Here is a 22,224-nt window from a genome sequence, read left to right as displayed (position 1 = left end):
TCTTCTTCCAACTATGATAAGATCATATTCATCACCAATAGATCTTATTATTGTTGCTGTCTCTGATCCCTCATCCGCTCTCCTTTCCACATATCTGAAAGGTTCGCCCCCTACAAAACTATGCTTCACGTCGTCGTCAACAGTTCCGTGTCAAGAACCATCTCCCAATGGCTTATGCTCTCATCTTCTGCAATTAACCGTATCACTGTGAGTTGAGCACTACTCACCTCTTTAACCATGCGTCTAGCAAACGAAAATGCTTCCCTGTCGTCTTGACCACCAAGAAAAACCATTGCAACTTGTAATAACGATGCACAAGAACCTCCAAACGAACGATAGCTCGAAAGATGGCCACGGTCAATGAGGATTCCCACTGAGCACGGTGCTCGCTCAAGGACTTGGCAATTTAATGCCCTTATTGTGCTATCCTCTGAATCCACGAATCCTTCTCTTGTCCATCTTCGATGAAATGGAAGAATTATAATGGAAGTGAGCTTTTTAACCGCTACGGTGCAGATGTCGTCGTGCATTAGTTTCATCGGAGCAATTGCTGTGAATACCTCAATCGATACAACACCTTCGTTCCTCATTTCGTACTTGCGAAGCATTTGAATAATACTATCTGAGACCATCACTTCGGATGAACTTTTTTGTTCATGAAGCTCATGTGTGATGAAAACCGGCGTAGCTCGACCAACCAATTCTACAAGGTGAAGAGCATACAGAGAAATAGGAGACTCCTCGGTCGGGCATGATGCATCGAGAAGGTTAAGCAAAACAGGAAGACCATCCTGCGTATGAATGCATCCTAGTATGCTCAACTCAGCATCAGGCTTCAAATTGAGAATGTTCTTTTTCTGGTAGTGAGAATATTTTCTTGAAGGATCATAGAACCATTTCACGACCATCGGCATCAGTATCGAGAAAATCAAAATATCAGCAATTAACACTGCAAAAGTCTGCTCATATAATAACTGCAAATTTCACACCAAAAGGACCAAAAGTTACTTATAAATCTAATGTTATGTATAAATATAAATATATATATATAAATCTAATGTTATGTAAACCCTTACATTGCTGTCATAAAAGTAAGAGCAAGCAGCAAGCTCTACAATGCCTTTGCTACACATTATGAGGCCAAATGCCAAGGCATCATGAGAAGACATCTTGAAATATAGAGCAGTACCAACAGAAACAGCCAATTTTCCAATACTGGATATAAAGATCACAATAATAGAATGGATCAAAAATTCTCCATCGTAGTAAAGGAATGAAAGATCAACCTTCATCACAGAAATAGTGACAAAGAGCGGAACGAAAACCGATGTAATAATGCTATCCAGTTTCTTCACTAGACTGGCTCCTAAAGGTGGTCCTTCAGGCACAGTCAAACCCAAGATAAATGGTCCTGAATAAACGGTTCGTCCCATAATGTTAGAAGTTACACTAGATACAAGCACCAATAGAATGATGATGCATATGTATCCATCCGGCACAGGCCTCCCACTTGGTGTAGACCTAACAATCCAGAGCATCGCAGGACGAAACAAAAACACAATAAGGACCAACGATCCAATCGCCATAGCAAAAGTCATCAAGCCATTCAAAGCACCCTGGCTTCGAACATTTTCAATAACAGTAATTATCAAGGAGAAACTCAGACCCACCAAATCAGCTACAATTGTAGTAGAAAGTACCAAACGACCAACTTCAGAATTCAGAATTTTGAGATGGTCAAGAAGGCAAACCATAACAGCAAATGAAGTGTATGATTGGTGTGCGGCTATAAACTCCATGTCAGCCGTTCCATGTGTCTTACTAAATCTTGATAAACCAAATGCTGTCAACGAACCAAGTATTGCAGGAATAACTATTGATAAAATACCACCTATCAAAGATTGCCTTCCTGATCTTTTAACCACACTTAAATCCATCCTAACTCCAATAAGAAACACAAAAAGTGTGTACCCAAATCCTGCCAGCAAACCCACTATTTCTTGTGATGCAGTGGCAAATACACCATCTTTGAAGTTGTCAAATGATTCAAAACTTCCCCTCCATGATGATCCAAGTATCAAGCCAGTCTGTGGCGAAGCACCAACAAAAGAAGCAGAGAAAAGACAAGCTAAATCATCATCACATTCGAAACCTCAGCTTAAAATATTACTTCTCCATACATTCAATGATCTTCTCTTATCATGAATAAACTCAAACATTAATCTAAGTTACAAGTTATTATCTATATTATATTTAATAATTTTGATGCAATCTTAGTGTTTTCCAATTTTAACTTTTTTTTTATCATAGGGGTATTTTTGTCATTTTACTATGATATGATATAAGATGTGGCATTAAGATTTTGATCCGGAGATTATTTAAAGTCTTCCATTAAGTTGTTTGATATAAAATGATAAATTGAATAAGCCTTTGGGCTTTTCCTTTTAAGCTAAGCTAGAATAGCTTCTTAAATTTCATCAATCATCATTTCTTGTAAGTTGTATCGTTGTTTGGAATTCGTGTGAAACCAATTTTTAAAGTGAAAATGAAATAAGTGGTTTCTCGTACCAAAAGGGTTTCTAATTCCAATTCGTTAGCATAATTTTGATATCCTACCATGGTGTAACATAATATATATGTTCCAAGTGGAAAAGGCAATACACATATTTATAATTGAAAGCAAAAGAGACCACATCATTAAATAAGGAAATCTAAAATACAAAATCAAAAGAAGAAGACTATAAGAAGTAAAAAGAATAGAAAAAGAGGAAGAGAGAGACTTACAATTATTTGAGAGACAAAAAGAGGGAGACCAAAGAGGCGAAGGAAGGAATGGAGGATGATATTGACAAAGAAAATAAGCAGCATTTGAAACTCCAACAATGGAAGAGGAGAAAACCTAAGTTTACGAGCAGCCCCAAAAACAAATTCCCAAATGCCATCGGAATTAATCTTGGGAGGCGTATTCAAGCAAAGGGTTAGGAAACTCCCATGATCTGAACCAAAAACATCATTGTAAATGGTGACATTGGAAGCCATTGCTTTGTTTTAGGAAAAGGGAAATTTGTTGGGAAGAGCTGAAAGAGCTTATGGGTGTGGATAAAGAAATGTGTGGATTTTATAAAGAAGAAGAGATGAAAAATAAAAGTATGAGAAATATGAAGAAGAAAGAAAGAGTTTTTTGAAAAGTGGTTGGAGTTTGAGGCAACAGAATTGAACTAACAAATAATGGGTTCTTGTTGCTAACCATGTTTGTTAGCATTCAAAGCTCTTCTCATACTGTTTTTTTTTTTCATTTTAAAAAGAAAATCTTTGCTTATATTTAGCAAATTTTTTAAACCTTACCCTCACAGTTTACAACAAAATTCAAACTCCCACTCTTTACCAAATTCTTCATCTTTATCATTTTTAATCCTTTTATTTTATTTTTTAAAATTTCACTTACCTTACCTACCTTGCTTATTTTTGTTCTACTTAATATAACAAAAAAAATTAAAACTTTTGTACCCATAGTTTTTATGATTTGTTTGGATTAAGTTACAAAATTTGATCAATTTGAAATTGGAATAGTATTTTATTTGCTTACAACAAACAGAAGTGAATTACAATTTAAAGAAATGAACATATGTCCAACATCTTAGGAGATATTTAGTCTATTAGAATCAAAGTTATTACTTGGTTTGTGAATTAATCACTAATGAGGCCCTTTAATGGAAAATCTAAAGTGTTTCTCTATTAACCCACTTCATTATGTTTGTATATAGCCATTTGATCTACTTTTTCTCTTTCTCTCTCTTTGTTACATCCAACTCTAGATTATGTTTATCAAATTGAGAATTTGTAGGGATAACTAGCTTTAACTAGTTCATAAATTTAGAAATTTGTTTAAAGAAAATGTACCGCTATCATAATGTTTTGCTTTAGTATTCAAATACTCAACAAACAGAGAAGTTACTCAAAATTGTTGCAACAACTTACACTCTTACCTCCTTACCTTCTTACCTCCTTCTCTCATTATTTCCTTTCTATAAAAATTTAAAATGTCAATTACAATGACATACTCTGTTTGATGTCTATATTTTAGATATGACCTTATTGAACATACGATAAAATTAAAGAAGTAGCAAATTCAATTATAGTTAGAAATCTCAAACAAATTAGTTTTATTCGGGCGAAAATGAATTTATTTTACATATGTTTTATAATTACATTTCGCTCCTAATTCTCAAGGTTCTTTTGAGCTCAACTTTGATGCATGTTTCTAAACAGCGATGTTTGGGATTGACACCATTATTTAGAACTTGAATGTTGATATGTAATGCCTACCTTAGAAAATTACTCCTTTGGCAGGTTTTGTTAAGCTTGCCAAGGCCATCAAGGGCCTTTGTAGAGGTCTTGAGGCTAATATATTCCTGTTTTGAGTAGAAACTAATTCTCTTATTATTTGTAAGTTCTCTTCTTATTTGTAAGTTTCTTTTGTTGGAAATTCCAGTTCTGCTAACGAGATCATCCAAGCTTTCATATACTCTATTCCTCATCTCTTCCACAGTAGGTGATGAGCTAGCCACTCATGCTCAAACCTTTGGTTTTTTGACTCTCTCACTTGAAAACAATCCTCCTTGGACAGATTTTTCCCTTCATTTCGACTCATTTTGTTTAAGTTACCATTTGCTACCATTGTGCCAAAAGAAAATTACAATATCTTCAATGTAAGTCTTTAATTCTCCATTTTCAAATGTAAATTTGGTCGAAAGTCACAAAGTTTTGGTTTGATTACCATCGTGTTTTCAAGGTTTCAAAATAGTTTAAATTTTAAAAGCAATTTACCATTTCGAAAGAAAAATAACCTCGACTAAAATGTGATTTTAGTCATTAGGGCGATTCAAGTTTGAGAGCATGAGAGTATGAGAGTATCATTGGAGAATAAATTTTTCATGAGTAAAACTAATATGTTATATATATCCTTGGGATATCAGTAGAGATGTGAATTGAAAAATGAAAAAATGAAGAAAAGAAAAATGTTTATGAAATTAGCTGAGGGTTTGAAGGTTTTACTAATACACCTTCATCACAAGCACACACATGAACAAGTGACACCATAGCTTAAATTATAATTTACAGACATCAGACATTACTCAACTGTTTTCCTCTTTCATGCCCTTTGAATCAAACACACACAATGACAAACTCTCAAACCTTGCAGTTCACCAACAGGGATGTATGGAAGCAAAGAAAATTTCCCTGCCACTCATTCTTCATCTTTAAAACCATCGTCAACGAATACTTCTGTGTCAAGAAACTGACAATTTTCTAACACACTCAAGTATTTTTCATAATCCTATTACACATCATAATTAGTTCATCTTGCCTCTCTAACATCCTAAACATACAAGCAAGTTGTTGCTGTTGATCATCTGCTACAAACCTTATTCTAGAATCACTATATATATAGTTTTTTTTTTTTTTTTTTTTTTTTTGCCTTTTTGAAGTTTTAGTTTCATTAGTCAAACAAAGTTAAAACAAATGAACTTGGTAAGATGGTGTTTGGAGGTTTACCTCTTCTACTACCATCAAAAACAAGCTTGGATGCGTTTGGCAGGAGTAAAAGCTCCCGAAGCATTATTCCGAAGATGGATTTCGTAGCGAGATGTTAGCATTCAAAGCTCTTCTCATACTGTTTTATTTTTTTTTTCTTTCATTTTAAAAAGAAAATCTTTGCTTATATTTAGCAAATTTTTTAAACCTTACCCTCACAGTTTACAACAAAATTCAAACTCCCACTCAAATCAAATTCTTCATCTTTATCATTTTTAGTCCTTTATTTTACTTTTTAAAATTTCACTTACCTTACTTGTAAAATTGCAATAAATGACTATTTAAGCAATAATAATTAAGAATATAGCAACATTTTAAAAAAATTGCAAATATAGCAAAACTATCACCGATAGACTTCATATAGTATCAGTGATAGACCAATATTTGCAACATGGTCTATCAATGATAGACTTATCTCATTAATAGAATTTGACAAATTTGGCTATATTTGTAATTTTTTTTTAAATTGTGCTATATACTTAATTGATTTAAATTTAATTGCTAAATTTGTAACTATCTCTTCTTAATTTCGCTGGCAGTCGCCCCCACCCCATGGCCCATCATATCTACTTTTTCCTCTTTTGTTCCTTCATTCTTTCTCTTCACTTTTTACACTTTTCTTTTGTACTTAAAAAAATTTCAATACTATATATTGTGTATATATCAATAATAACACATCACACGCTTAATCAAACTTCTAATTCTAAATCATATCATACTATATATATATATAAGCAATAATCTTTAAATCAACTTTCAACAAAATAAACAAATATATTGGTAGTATATCATAATATGTCAGACAACTTGCAAATCTATCAAAAGTATATTATCAATATATCACTACATATCAATTAATTTAAAAGAACGTGACATGAAATCTCTAGCAAATTGGAATTAGAAACTCTCTCAAATAAACCCTTGCTTAAATGTACTAAAAATGATATAATTGGAAAATACTAAAGTTTACATCAAAATTATTAAATAAAAACAATAATTTGATGCTTGGACGATTTATATTAGTATCAATAGTGTATTTATTAGTTATATATATCACACATACCAATCAATTTCAAATACCAAACATCGTTTTTAGTTGTAGAACAATATTATAAAAATATATATTGTTAGAATAGATGTCGAAAGAAATTTATGCACCGTAACGAACCACTATCTTGAAAAGCAATTACGACACAACTGTGGTGCTAATCTTGATGTCGGTTGTTTCAAAAGATTAACACAACTCCCAAATTTAGATGTACACGCTTGCCGAAATAAGGGATAAAATCAGTAGAAGATTGGTTAGAGAAAAAGAAGAAACTAGAAAAATTGTGCAGAAGGATGAAGATTTTAATACGAGACTCGAACGTATAGATTTGATGAAGAAGATGATAATAATTAAAAGGAGAAAAAGAGAAATGGGAAATTTATTTAATATCAAAACGTTTAAATTTTAATAAGAGTTTCAAAAAATTAAATGGAGAAATAATAAAAAGTGAATTGTTTTTTTTTTCCACACAAGTGAGGTTACACATGCCCATCCAACTTATCAGACGAATAGGCGACAATGACAGGATTATGCTATATATCACCACCAATAACACACTTTAGTCTTACAACTAGCATGACTTGGTAATTATACCTTCCAGAGATTGCTAAATTGATCCTCAATGTTGGACAAAAGTTTTATCCCTTTCTTACGGGTTAAGCTCACAAATCATTTCCAATAAATCAGCTCCCACAAATGACTTTTATGGCAAAGTTAACAAGTACAAAAAAAAGAAAGGGTTATAAATAAATCTGTACTAAACTAAGATAGGATATCAAAGGTTAAGCATCAACGTCTAATAATTTGAATTGAGATATTGATGCATAGTGAAACAATGCAACAATCTTGATGGAGAGAGTGAGTTACCACTTGAACTTTCAATAACGTTGAGACCCCACAACACACTTTACTCCTTTTTCTTGATTGTACAATATAGGATGTGCTTATTATGGCCATGCACATAAACATGCTTTTGAAAGAAACGTTTAAACTGTTTCATTGGAAAACTATCACGTTATATGTTTCATTGAGTTTGTTAAAATAAACTACTCAAATTGAGTTACGAAGACTTCATCATTATCCATCAAGTCTATATCTGGACCACCCCAATGCAAGGCTAAAATATAATTCAAAAAGGTTTTAGTGATCTCATCCATCAAGTTTATCTAAGGACCACCGAGACAATGGGCTATATTAACCATCAAGTCTACCTCAATAGAGATCACCCACTATATATCCACAATGGGCTATATGGACCATAATGTTCATTGAGGAGTCCAAAATTATTTTCTTAGTTAGTCTTTTGATCAAAGGATTAACCAAATTCTTCTTAAACCTAACACATTTTAAGAAAATAACTCCTCCTACTAACAACTTTTTACAGCTCCATGTCTAAAGACGTATATATCTCTTATTTTGCTATTATAAACATTCTTATTGCCCATACCTGTGGCAACCTGTGAATTACAATATATAGAGACTAGTACATATGTCTCTCACAATGGTAAATCTCTCAATAGGCTTTTAATCCACTCAATCTTCTAATTGTAAAGTAATAAATTCAAATTTCATTATTAAATCTACCTATGCAAGTATGTTTTGCAAACTTCCACATTATTGCTCCCACCTTTGAGTAAAAAAATATATCCACTAATAGAATTGATCTCATTATTATCAATAGCCTAGTTTGCATATAATAACCTTCTAATACAACTAAAAATTTGTCGAAATGTAAAGAATAATCTATTGTGCCTTTAAAGTATATAAATCTCAACAAATGACGACGAGCACCCCAGTGATCCTTATTAGGATGATGTACATGTATGTATATCTACTCAACCTACCTACAAATGTAACAGTTCATTTTATAATACATAACACTGCTTATAATTTGTGTGTATTTAAGCTGAGACCCACTCTGATCTCTTTTATTTTTCTTAAGATTTGCACTCACATCATATGGAGTTTTTATCCAAAGGATAATCAAAACAATCTATTCACTTTAGTAACTTGTCACGTAGTGTGATTGATATAGAAAAGAACAATTTAGCACTCTTCCTAAATTATTTCCAATCGACAGATGATGTAATGGGTAATTAATTTGTAGATGCGACATCCATCGCACTTGCATTTTCTCAACAATGTCTTCATCTTTCTATTCTCTATCATCTTTTTCCAAATGTCAAATCATCTTTTTCCAAATTTCAAATTACTTGGCTGCAACCTTATGTACCTTTCTATTTAGTCAATTAAGGTTACCTTCACATTACTCTCCTTTTAAAATTATTGTTAACAATTGTGTTTTTAAAAAATTATCTGTAATGAGAAATTAAAAAAAAAAAATTGTTTTCAGATATAGAAAAAAGAACCAAATTATTTAAATTCTATCAATTATTTTTTTACCTAAACCTAACCCTAAAAACTGTGTAATTAATGGTGTTTTTGCACTCTGAAAAGAGAAATATTGGAATATATGTGTAGATAAAAGAAAAAATGAGTAAGCAGTGACCACATGTCGTTGTAGGAACCAATAATCCAATAGTAATGAGAATCTAAACTCATCCCCTCAACCTTCATCACAAATCACACTTACTCTGTCTCTCATCATTTTCTCCACCGTTATTATATTCTCTCATTCATCGTCTCTTCATAAACCCTAATCCCAATCCATCCCCATGGCCTCGTTATCCACGGTGGTCGGATCTCAACCGGCTATCAAAGTCATCGCTCTCTGTGGTTCTCTTCGTCAAAACTCTACCAACCGAGGCCTTATTCGTGCCGGTAATTCCTCCATTTACTTTTTACCCTTCTTTTAAAGTTATTGGGTTAAATTGTTCGCTGTTTTTTCCAATATTTTTCATGTGGCTGTTCATTAATATTGCGCAGCAACGGAGATAGCGAAGGAATCCATCGACGGATTGCAAATTGAATATTTGGATATCTCCCCATTGCCGATGCTGAATACCGATTTGGAGGTTGATGGAACATATCCGCCCGTCGTTGAGGCGTTTCGCCGGAAGATTCTTGAAGCTGATAGCATTCTCTTTGCATCGCCGGAATATAACTACTCTGTTACCGGTATATTCCTTTTTCGTTTCTCGTTTTCAATATATAATAATAAGAGATGTCAGCCATTTGTTTTGGAACACGTGTCTTGTCAGCATTAAATGGACCAACGTCACATGTCTCTCTTTAAATATACTTTTGAATTTTCTTTTAAATTTTGTTCTCAACCTCTCCAGTCACAAAAAATTATTTAAAATGTTTATGAAAAATAGTAAAATTTTAGCGTGGAAACACTTTCATACATACTCTATAAACTTTCCTCAATAATTATTAATCGTATCATACACGTCAATCAAAATATAGCAATTCATGTCACACCATTTTTTATATTTATAAAAGTAGCAAATTTAAAAATGATAGTCCTCTTATAGCGTGATAACAGTTTGATATCATTAATTAGTTGTCATATTCGTAATATGTAAAAAAATATGTGTTATGATATATTCTTCTTTTTAGATTTTTTTTGTTATTTGATGCAATTTTTCTAAAAATTATTTGAAATGATCGTGACATATTTGATTTTTTCCCCAAACCTATCCTTATTTTGATATTTATAACATTTTACTTTGACTCATTTTGGTTTCTATTTTTTAAAAATGTTTATTTTAATCTTTTAACTTTTGTTCATTTGGGAGAGTGACTATTTTGGTCTATTCATTTTCATTTTCATTTCATATTTTTGCTACCACTTTTTAAAAGTTGAAATACAAAAATGAACCAAAGTTAAATTATAAGAACTACAAACGAACATTTTAAAAATACTTAAATTAAACTTAACCACGACTTAAAGTAAATGGACCAAAATGAATATGTCGAAATTATAAGGACCAAGACAAACAAAGACCAAAAGTATAATCTTTAAACCTAATAATTCAATCAATTTTACCTCTAAACTTTTGCGATTGTATCAAATGGACCAGTTTTCAAACTTTAATTAAGAAACATCATATGGAACATTATGCCTTGATTGACAACTATTTCGTTTTTTATTTTTGGTGTTTTAAAATTAAGCCGATAAACATCTCATTCACTTCTAAAAATTCTTAGTTTTTTATTTACTTTCTACCCATATTTTTAAAAACCGACAAATTTTGAAATTATTTATTTGGTTCTTGAAACAAATACATTCTTAAATTTATAATTTTATGTATTCGTATATGTGGTTGAAAATGAAAAGTGGTATGATATCTTTAAATTTTCAATTTTAGGTTAGATATTTTATTTTTCTAAGTTTGTATCGGTCAAATCCTTCACATATCTAACAATTTTTAAAAGAAAATTAACAGATTTATTAAACATCAAATATATATTTTTTCAATCGTTCAATCTTATATATTGTTCTAATTGTGTGTTAGTGTCAGGTGCTTAAGTGAAGACTACTTAACTAGCTTGAATTGTCAACTTACTTATGCTATATTGTTTTGTGTGCATTTAGGAAAAGTTTATTCTTTTACATCAATGAACATTGATATTACACTTTAAATTTTATCAAATTAAATCAACAAAATCCAATATGAGTGACTAAACGATATGTCCTTAAAATTAAAAAAAAAAAAAAAAAAAAAAAAAAAAAAAAAAAAAAAAACTACTTATTTGATATATATACTACAGTGTTGGATTCCTCTCTATACCCATATATTGTATTAAAAGAACTTATACATGTTATTTGAGTTTAATTTAGTGGTGGTGGTGATTAATAGTGTTATTAGCACAAAGAAATTAAAACCCTTTTATTGGCATAAAGAAAATGACTCGGTTGCCATCCTTCGAGCTTTCTTCTAGATTTTGTTAGGCCAACAAGCGTAATAAGTACCTCTTAATTCATAGACTCCCTTCTCTTTTCTTTTGATTCTTTTATTGATTTGGTTGTGTCTATTCTGCTTTAACGAACTTAATCATTCTTAGTTTTAATTAATTGAAAATCTCTTTTGAATCACCTTTGAACATGCTTGAAGTCTCTCCTATTTCATTTATTTAATGAAATGTTTCTTATCTAAGAGAAACGATGTTGTTATTAGCACCATTGAAGAATGCAATAGACTGGGGATCAAGGCCACCAAATGTATGGGGAGACAAAGCAGCAGCAATAGTTAGTGCAAGTGGTGGCTCTGGTGGTGTAAGATCACAGTACCATCTTCGCCAAATTGGAGTTTTTCTTGACCTTCATTTCATAAACAAGCCTGAGTTTTTCTTGAATGCACATCAGCCACCCCCCAAGTTCAACAGCAGCGGTGACTTGATCGATGCCGAAGTTCGAGCAAGGTTGAAAGCTCTTCTTCTAGCCTTGCGTGCATTTTCCTTGAGACTTAAAGGAACTAACCCCTTGTAAATCAACAAACGACGTTGGAATAAATGTTATGTGATCCTTATTCATGTAGAGCTGCATGGTTTAAAAATGAACCTTTTACAAAATAACCAACTTGAAAAAGAGATGCCATTGTTCGAATAGCTACAAAAAAAAAAAAAAATAGCCTATAAATACATATCTCTTTTCAACTATTTTAGTGAACTTTTTTCTATAAGCTTTTTCACCCATAAATTTCTTGATGATATTATTATTAATATAACAATTGTAGCTCACACAATTTTAAATTTTATACTAAATTTCTGAATAATATATTTTTAATTAAGGGAGAAGTCTTTTATGAGTTCTTGAATATGTATATATATTGAAACATAATTATGCATGACTTCTGTTTCTATATAAGTTTTGTATGGAATATATTTTCTTTCGAGTGATTTTGGCTTGAAATGTTTTTCGTGGGTTTTGTTCTAAAAAAATTATAACAATTCGGCTAGACTTCATATTGTGTTTTAGCAATTAATTTTTATTGTTTTTTATATTTTCAATACACATATATTGATTTTGTTATTCTCTATTTTAGAATTAATATGGCTTCAACCGATGCTTTTGCACATTATTGAAATTGAGAAAGGAGGAAAAACTCATATATATAATTTTGATTTTATCACTCAAGATGTTGATTATGTTTTACCATTTCTATGCATAATCAATGGGTACATCCTTTCATTTGTTAGAGTATATATATGGAGAGCACTTAGTTTTGATTAATAAACTCATTTGTAAAACACAAAAATACATAAACTTATTGACTTTAAATTTAACTAAAGAAGATATATATATCTAAAGTGTATCATTGAAATTGTCGTACTCTATACTTTTCTATCTTAGAATTTCAAGAAAACAAAATATCACTATGGGCGTAACTATATTCTTGTATTCGTACATGTAGTCCTCGTTCTCACGCTAACATAAATTAAAATGTATACAAATAATCAATATAAGTTTTGATACGATTTTATTCAAGATTTTTGTGTTGTTGATTACGAGTGTATTGCTAAAATTACAAATATAGCATCAATATCAAATTTACATCCATAAAATAAAAAATGACCTAAAATATCATCAATCGGGTAAATATGTACCAAATAATTGTTTTGTAGTAAAAAAATTGGTAAAATTCATATGAAGAAAGTCCAAGTTTGGGCCAAAACTAAGAAGACAAAGGGCCACATTTTTCATCAAAGGCTAAAATACACACACACAAGAACTCTCCTTTGTGATCTCAAAATTAAATATACTATACTAATAATATAATAAACTCTCTCTAAAAAAATCAAGACATTAATGATTAAACTAAAGTGCCCTATTTTCATTGGTCCAATAGTAAAAATAAATAAACAAAAGCCCTTTTTTAAGGCTCTATTTGTAATACTTTAATCCCTTTTTTTTTAATTCTTATAATCACTTGTGAATACACATCAAAAAAGCTACTTTGCCTTTTTGTTTTTTTACGAAAATAAACTAATGACAACTATTCTTTTTTGGTTAAACAATAATATAAAACAAATTAATTAATAGATATATAATTATATGTACATTTTTTTTAGTCATCCAATAGAAAATCAAGCTGTCCTCAACATTCTAATAAATTAAAATATAAACATTAACTACGTCAATATTAATATATTTCACAAAATATAATTCTTTTTAACTTTTATATAGAGAGTTGTTATTATGTATGCCATTTATCAATTTTTATTATCATGGTTGATTACAACAAAATAAATAAAATCATACATCCCTCTGATATTTGTCATACAAACATGAATTAGCTAAGTAAACTAGATATAGATCATCCACAACTAGGGTGGTTGTTCCATATCCTTTTAGAAAAATTATTCACATTTACTTCGTCCTTTTAGGAATGTGACTCGTAAGTATTGGATTTGGTCACATTAATGGTTTTGAATAAAAGGGTCTACCATATAATTAATAGGCTCTAAAGAAGGGGCACATTGGCCTAGGCCTCAACCTCTAAATTAGCTGCCGAGATGGACCATTTGCTTTAGCCACTCTTCTTTTAAAACATCTACAAGAAGCTTGTTATTTTTTAGTATGTTTGAGATGATGCAACGCTTCTTTAGATTTTTTCATTAATCAAAAACTCAATCTATCTATATCCACGGAAAGAAAGTTGAGGCTATTGCTACCTCGAGTTTATATATAAAGGTTAAAATACAATTTTGATATTTGCCTATAAAATTTTAAATGTCTAATTTTAGTTTATATATTTCAATTTTTTTTAGTTCAATCTCTGCTCTTGTTTATCGATTGTTGATGACTTGATTTATTAACATTTTTTATGCTACATTTTAGCATTTTGAAAACATTTACGTTTTCTTAAGAATTATTATTATTATTAATAAGTCAATTTTGATAATATATTAAATTTAAAATTTATAAAAGAAGAATTAGTGCGTGGATATAATATAAGTAAAAAATATTTTAACTTAATTTAGAAAAGCCAAGATGTTGATGTATTTATATAATATATATGACTTTTTTTCTCTTTTCATTTTGTATTTTTAGATTTGGTAAAATTGAGGTCTCATAACAAATTTAAATTTTGAATTATATCATCATCTCATTCATGTTTTGATTATAATACATAAAAGATCAAATCTAGAGGTGTTTGAATATCAGTATATTAGGTTGGATGATATGAATTGGATTTTGATTTGATTTGATTGATTGATTTATATTTAATTTGGAATAGAATCCTTTATATTCACTTAATGAAAACTAATCACATCACATGAAGATACCAAAAGAGAAAAAAAAAAAAAGGATTAAAAAAGTTTTACCAAATCCATCAAATATTGCAATAAGATTAGATTTTGGTATAAAATTATTATTAATTGTGTATTTGGCAAATTATTCTTCGGCTGCCAATTCCCCTTTTGTTCTCATTTGTGGTGTGGATTTAGCAAAGCTTGTAAAATATTCACCAAGTTGTGCACATTAAAAATCACCACTTGCCCTATAATTTCTCATTTTCAACACACCTAATAAATAACTACAACTGATTTAATTTAACATTTTAATAAATACAATTAATTCAGAAGCAAAATCTATTCAACTCTTTACATCTATAAAATATACAAAATTATTTTAGAGTCAATTAGTGTCTAAGTTCAACAATGTCTATAAATAATAGATATAAAATTTTATTATATTTTAGTTTATTTTGCTATACTTCCAAACAAATATAAAGTAGATTCATATATTTTGTTGGTAAATTCGTAAAGTAGTTATAAAATTTATACTATTTTTTTTGAATAAATAATTATAATTTCACTATTTTGAAATATGTTAAAACTATTATTATTAATAAATTATTTTTAAATTACTAAGTTTAATATGTCAATTTTTTTTTCTTTTTTTTAAAAAAAAGAAATTCACATAATCTTATATATTAAATAAAAACGTTAGAATTTCATTGGACTTAAAATTCAAATGCATATTTTTCAACAAATATCAAATAATAATTTTAATAGTTTTTTATCAACCAAGTAGACACAATTGGAGTCAAAATTCAAGATTGATTTACATTGCATTTGAAATCTATCATGATGAAGATTTTGAAATCTACAGGAACTTTTAAGATGTTATAAATAATGTTGCCTTAACATGTAGCTTAATTTTAACATTTATGACATGCATCTTTATGTGTTGTATAGCACAATGCTTATATTGTTCCAACCAGCCCTCCACCTATTTATTAATATTTTGTGGATTTTTCTTTCTTGAATAATAAGTGGATACATAATTCTATAGTATATTTAACAAAAACGTCAATATATTAAGAAAAAAGAAAACAATAATTTGTATAATAGTGTTGAACTCTTTGAAAATGAGTAGGGAAATTAATATATATATCAATCAATATGTCATTTGATTTTGGTTTTAAGTGTGTGTCTGTTTGTGTTTGGCGTTAAACCACGTGGGGTTGGGTTTATTCATGAGGGAAAAAAAAAGCCATTTTGTATTTGCCATTTCGTCTCCCTTGCTTTTCAAACCAGGTTGAATACAATACTATATAATGATTTTGGTCTACTTTTTTTGTATTATATCGGTATCTACCATTGATATATTTATAATAATTTTCTAATAACTTTTGAACATCGTACGAAAAGAAAAAAATTATGTGATTTAAAAGTACTTGAGAATACACTTCAATTCAGCATTTTGAAAGTGCTTTTAAAGGTAAATATTATCGAAACAAGCCAGAACACAAAAGCTAAGGGATAGAAGAATGTAAAAATTCTCCTCGTGATGGACATTTCGGGTCGAAGAGCGTGTTAGAATGTTATGAAGATGATGAACACATATAAAGAGAAATAGATGACAGATGTAACTGATAAACCTAATCCTTAGCCTCATCAACGTAAAAAAATAAACATGAAAGAAGTGAATTGCCTCATCAATGAACCAATAACACAACTTTTTCAAACAGCCAAATTCAGTGACTACCCAACAAAAGTTTTTCAACATGGGATAAAACTACAGTATCTAATTTAACCATTTGAAGAAAGTGAGATCATCAGACTCAACCAAAGCAATATAAAAAACCAACACATTTCTTACAAGTATTTCACGAGCACACTCATAACCATTCCAACATTATTATTACTATTGTGTCAAATCACATCACTGTCATAGTCAACTTCATCACAAACATCCATGCAATAACGTCAAACATTTTCACTCTCTTAAAGAAAAAAAAAAAAGAACTCCAAATATATATTGTTGTGATCAAATTAAAGCCCTTGGATTAATGAAAAAGGCTACCACAGATTCTTCAGAGTTTTGGCTACCAAATAAGAGACAAAAGGGGCAGTGAATTTAGTGGGAGCAAACACCCAAAAAGGAGACAACCACAAAACATAGAGTGCATGAGAAATTGAATTGAATGAACCAAATTTCCATATTATTAATGCCACATTATATATTGGGTGTGTGGGTTTCTCTTTGATTCTGTTACATGTAAAATAATGAGTTCAAAATAGTTGTGTATGTGTTTGTGTTTGTTCCCTTTAAAAGGTATGTATTGGAACACAACACACTTCCCATTGCCATCCAAAAATAGTTGACTTTTAGAAACCCCAAATATGAAAAGAGGTCCTACCAATACGTTTCAAGTGTTTCACAATAAGAGACACAAATAAGTGATTGCCAACTTTCTACCTTGTCTAATTTAAGTCCATATTTCTTTTTTAATTTTATGTTTGTGAATTTCACATTAACATATAACAGTAGAAGATGATATTTCTATGGTATAGTAGAAGTGTTGATATGAATTACAAACAACAAATTGTCAAAAATTAAGCATCCGTGTACTAACTTAATGCAACATCACATACGTACAAGTCCTTTGACAAGCCAACTCAAATGAATATGATAAAAATGAATAATCTGAGTAGATACGTGGACCGAACAAAAGTTGTAACTAAAAGAAAACACGAAATATAATTGATGCTAATTTAAAATGATTTACCATACTAAGTAACCATATATTAAATGAACCAAGCTAGTCCAATAAGAAGATTGAATAAAAAAGAAAGGCATGAAAGAAAAACTATATATATAGTAGCTTAGGCCGGCCTCGGGATAAGAAAATTAAAACTCTCAAACATATATTCTTTCTATTGTATATAATATATACACACTTATAATCGTATTCCAATTATAAAGGACAAAATTAGAAGGAAAACTTTAAAATCATTACTTTTCTATATGACTCTTTCTATTTTAAAATATGAATATGAAGCTCTTCTTAATTCCTTCTCAACTAAAATGTCACCAAATAAAAATGCATATGTCATATTGCTTTATTTGTGTGATATTTTTTGTAGAACAAATTTCATATATAAAGGCCATCTACATAATGCCACTTTGGTCAAAACAACATAAGAAACTTTAAACTCTAAAAACAAACGAAAAGAGAAACTCACAAAGCTATATATATTGAAGCAACAACTTTGTACATATACGATTATTACATATATATATATATATATATTATCAATCAAAAGACTAGAGATTCATAACTCACCACTTCTATATGTGAATTTGACTCAAATGAGGTTCAATATGAATAAGAAGTTAACGAATGACCTAATAAATTTGTCTTAAATCAATTGAGTTATTTTGGTGTTGTATTTATTTTAGAAGTGGTTGATAAACGAATTATGATATCTGTATGTTATTAAAAAGAAAATCATAATAATTACTCTCTCTTGAATTTCATATATTTTTTAGTACGCTAGTGGTGGATACAAAAATTTTAAATCTTACAGTTTTGTATGAAAAGGAGTGGTACGTCAATTTTCAATTAGGGTTAAGTATTATCTTTCCCGGTTTTGATTCCAAATTATATATATTCATATATTATTTTTTATGATCAAGCTATTGATCTCCTCATATATATATATACCTTAAAAGATTTAAGGTTGTTGAACCTTTTTTAGTCAAGCTAGTAATACACTTTAACAATATAATTTGAGCATGGAAGACACAAGACAAGACCAATATTATATTAGATGTTGTGTAGGATGTGAGCATTCAATATATATGTCCTATCTCTAATCATTATTTGCAACAATATGTGAAGATTGACTTCAAGTACAATGAGAAACTTTTGATAATCTAATCCTAGGTTTTGAGTTTTCTCAAGATATCTCATTATTCTTTCTACAACATTCCAGTGTTCTAAATTACTTCTGCTAGTAAACCTATAGCATAAGCTATGTTGGTCTAGTGCAGTCAGTAGCATATCTCAAACTTCCTATGATGCTCGCTTATTCAAATTGATTAACATTGTCACCAATGTTAATTTTGAACAACTTAACACTAGAATCATAGGGTGTACATGATGGTTTCCTTTCAAAGTAGTTGTGCTTTCTTTAGAATCTTTTCTATGTAATGAGATTGATCTAAGAAAATTTCATTTTTAGTTTTAGTAATTTTGATGTCTAGGATTACATTAGCTTCTCGGATTACATTAGCTTCTCTTAAGTCTTTCATGTCAAAGTTTGCACTCAGCATTTATTTTACATATTTTATGACGTGCAAGTTTGATTCAAAAATTAACATCCCATCTATGTATAAGCAAAGATAGTACATAATCTATCTTCTGTTTTATAGTAGATATATTTGTCACTCTCATTTACCTTGAATCCTTTGGACATGATTAAGTTGTCAAACTTTTTATGTCATTACTTAGGAGCTTGTTTTAGGCCATAAAGGGATTTTTCTAACTTACAAACTTTAGATTATTGACAGTGAACTATGAAACCTTCAGGTTGTTCCATATATATCTCTTCTTCTAAATCACCATTTAGGAAAACAGTCTTAACATTCATCTGATGTATTAAGAGATTGTTCAAGGTATCTATAGAAATCAACACTCTCATTTAGGTGATTCCAGTTACTGGAATCAGAGAAAGTGTTGAAGAAATCTATGTTTCCCTCTGCCTAAAACATTTTGCCCCTAGTTTAGTCTTACACTTAATTATCTACTGATCCATCAAGTTTGAGTTTCTTTCTCAAAACCCATTTACAGTCTTTTGCTTTACATCCAAAGGGTAGGTCAACTAGGTTGAGTTTTATTTGATTTCAAGAGATTCTATTTCATCGTTGATTGCTTCTTGTCATAGGTTGGCATCTACTGAGGATAAGGCTTCAGTTAGATCTTTAGGATCTTCTACATTGTACATTTCAAAGTCTTCTCCAAAGTCTTTTCCAAAGTCTTTTATTGTTCTAGGCTCTCTTTCTTCTTCTAAGTTCATGATTTAATTTCTTATCTTGTGTTTGAATCCTAACTTAAGGTAAACTACTTCAACTTAAGTCCAGACTAGTTGACTATTTAAGCTCCCATTATTTCTAGATTTAAAAGAAAATTTATCCTATAAAAAATTTATATAGTTTGATTCTATGATTACCTTATTTTCTAAGTCATAGAACCTATAAGTTTTACTCTTTTTTACGTATCCTATAAAGACACATTCATAGGCTCTACTAGCTAGTTTTCTTCTTTTAGGATTAGGTATTCTTACATAGGCTAAATGAAACACAAGTTCTAAGATAATACAAGTTTAATTTTGTGTTTTATTCTTAAGGACTTCGTATGGTGAAGTTTTACTGTTTGATTTAGGAATCCTACTAAGCATACAATTAACAATCTTGATTATTTCATCCCACCAAGATGGTGGGGTCCTAAATCAAGCAACGTAACAACTACTAACTTAGTTAGTGTTCTATTCTTCATTTTAGTTTTTCCATTCATTTCAGAAGAGTAAGGTGCAATTATTGCACTTATTATTCCTTTTGAATTATAAAACACATTCAAAGCAATTGAATCATATTCAGTTCCTCTATCACTACAAGGTCTCTTAATTCTTTTGTTAAATTGATTCTCTATTTGAGTTAAAACACTTTGAACATGTCAAAGACATCACTTTTATTCTTAAGTAGGTAAATAAAAGTTAATTAGGAACAATCATCTGTAAGTGTTATAATATACCTTTTACTATTCCTAGTTAACATGCCATCAGATTCACATAAATCATAATGAATTAACTCTAGACAGTTACCCTAATTACAGATTTATGCGAAGTCTTTGTTATCTTAGCTTGACTACAACATGCATCCCTTTTTTAAATTCATGCAAAGATAACTTAGGAATAAGATTCAACCTACTCATGTTGCTAATTAATTTTTTGTTAGCATGACAAAGTCTAGCCTGAAAAATATTAAAAGTAGACAACATGTAAGCAGAAGACATTTTCTTATTCATTTCCAAATTGCTTTTAAGCATGCCATCAGTAGTGTAACCCTATCCCACAACACAAATACATTGTTTTTATTTGAAGTAAAGAGATTTGATACTATTGTTTGTGTGAAGTCGACTTTGTTGAGGAGATATCTTAAGACCAGGTTCTTTCAAATTTGAAGAGTGTGCATAACTTTCTTAAGCACAAGCGTCTTGCCATATACAAATTTCAATTCTACTTCTCCAATGTCGGCCACTTTGGTGGTGTGATGATCCCTCAAAAGGATATTCTTGTCCTTAGCCTCATTATATTTTCTAAAAAAGCTAAGGTCGTGACAAACGTGACAAGATGCATCAGTGTCTAGCCACCAACCTTTAGACCCCCAAATCACATTTAATTATGTGATCATAGCTACTAAATCCTCTTCTACCAGGTTTGTTTATGCAGTAGGATGATTCTCGTTTCTACAATTTCTAACTATATGCACAGTTTTATTACACTTATAACAAACAATTTGTATCGTACTTTTAGACTAGGGTTTCTAGAAGTTCTTCTGTTTGTTGGATCCTCGTTTCATTTTGTTCCCTTTGGAAGTCAAATTCGGTTTTAGAACTGCGAAAGACTTCTTTTTGGAAATCGCGTTCACTTTCTCCTTTTGATCATGATTTCTTGTCTGCTTTTTTATCCTTAAACGTGTGATGAGGCTTTCCAGCGAGAACTCATTAATTTTGTGCATAAAAGTTTTTTTAAAATCCTTCCACAGTGGAGGCAATTTGTCAATAATAACCGCAACTTGAAATTGATCGTCAAGTGACATACCTTCACTGATAATTTCATGTATTATCTTCTGAATTTCATGTGATTAAGCCTCCACAGATCTATCATCAGTCATTTGAGATTGCAAGTATATGCTTACCGCATACTTCTTGGATCAAGCTTCCTCATCGTTATACTTTTTCTATAACACGTTCCATACTTCTTTTGCGGTAAACGTGGTACTGTAACAATTATACAACTCATCAGTAAGACCGTAACGACCAAACTCTTTATACTAAGTTTAGGTCTTTACACAAAAGATAAATATCAATAAACATTTTCTTGAAAAGGGAAAACTAGATTTTTTATAAAATTAATATCAATAAATGTTCGAAGACATAAAATCAACAAAAAAGAAAAAAATTAACAAAAATAATTTGAAAACGTGATCCACGGGTACTAACAATTTAAAGAAAACCATAATAAATAAGTAACGCAAATCTTTAAATTAAATGTCTAAAAAACAAAATACTGAAAACTGATAATTAGATGCGAAAGTAGAACTATGTCCTTATATGGCATGTCATGGGCCCTTCCTCTTGCTCGACAGCTTTGCAGAT

General features: G+C 30.2%; 2 protein-coding genes across 2 annotated transcripts; one reads left to right on the top strand and one right to left on the bottom strand.

The window, feature by feature from the left end:
* Nucleotides 1-125: 125 nt before the first annotated feature.
* Nucleotides 126-3,039, bottom strand: LOC116403935 (cation/H(+) antiporter 4-like). The gene is made up of 3 exons (XM_031885879.1): nt 2,910-3,039; nt 1,077-2,128; nt 126-974 (listed from the first exon to the last, which is right to left on the bottom strand). The coding sequence occupies exons 1-3, from the start codon at nt 3,037-3,039 to the stop codon at nt 126-128; spliced, it is 2,031 nt and encodes a 676-aa protein (XP_031741739.1).
* Nucleotides 3,040-9,085: 6,046 nt separating this feature from the next.
* On the top strand, nt 9,086-12,208 carry LOC101210100 (NAD(P)H:quinone oxidoreductase). The gene is made up of 3 exons (XM_004140240.2): nt 9,086-9,424; nt 9,530-9,721; nt 11,728-12,208. Exons 1-3 carry the CDS (start codon nt 9,319-9,321, stop codon nt 12,036-12,038), a joined length of 609 nt encoding a protein of 202 aa, XP_004140288.1. The 5' UTR covers nt 9,086-9,318; the 3' UTR covers nt 12,039-12,208.
* The last annotated feature ends 10,016 nt before the right edge of the window (nt 12,209-22,224 follow it).

This window comes from Cucumis sativus, chromosome 5 (assembly GCF_000004075.3).
Source record: "Cucumis sativus cultivar 9930 chromosome 5, Cucumber_9930_V3, whole genome shotgun sequence".
Taxonomy (NCBI): domain Eukaryota; kingdom Viridiplantae; phylum Streptophyta; class Magnoliopsida; order Cucurbitales; family Cucurbitaceae; genus Cucumis; species Cucumis sativus.
This window is presented reverse-complemented; position numbering and strand designations above follow the sequence as displayed.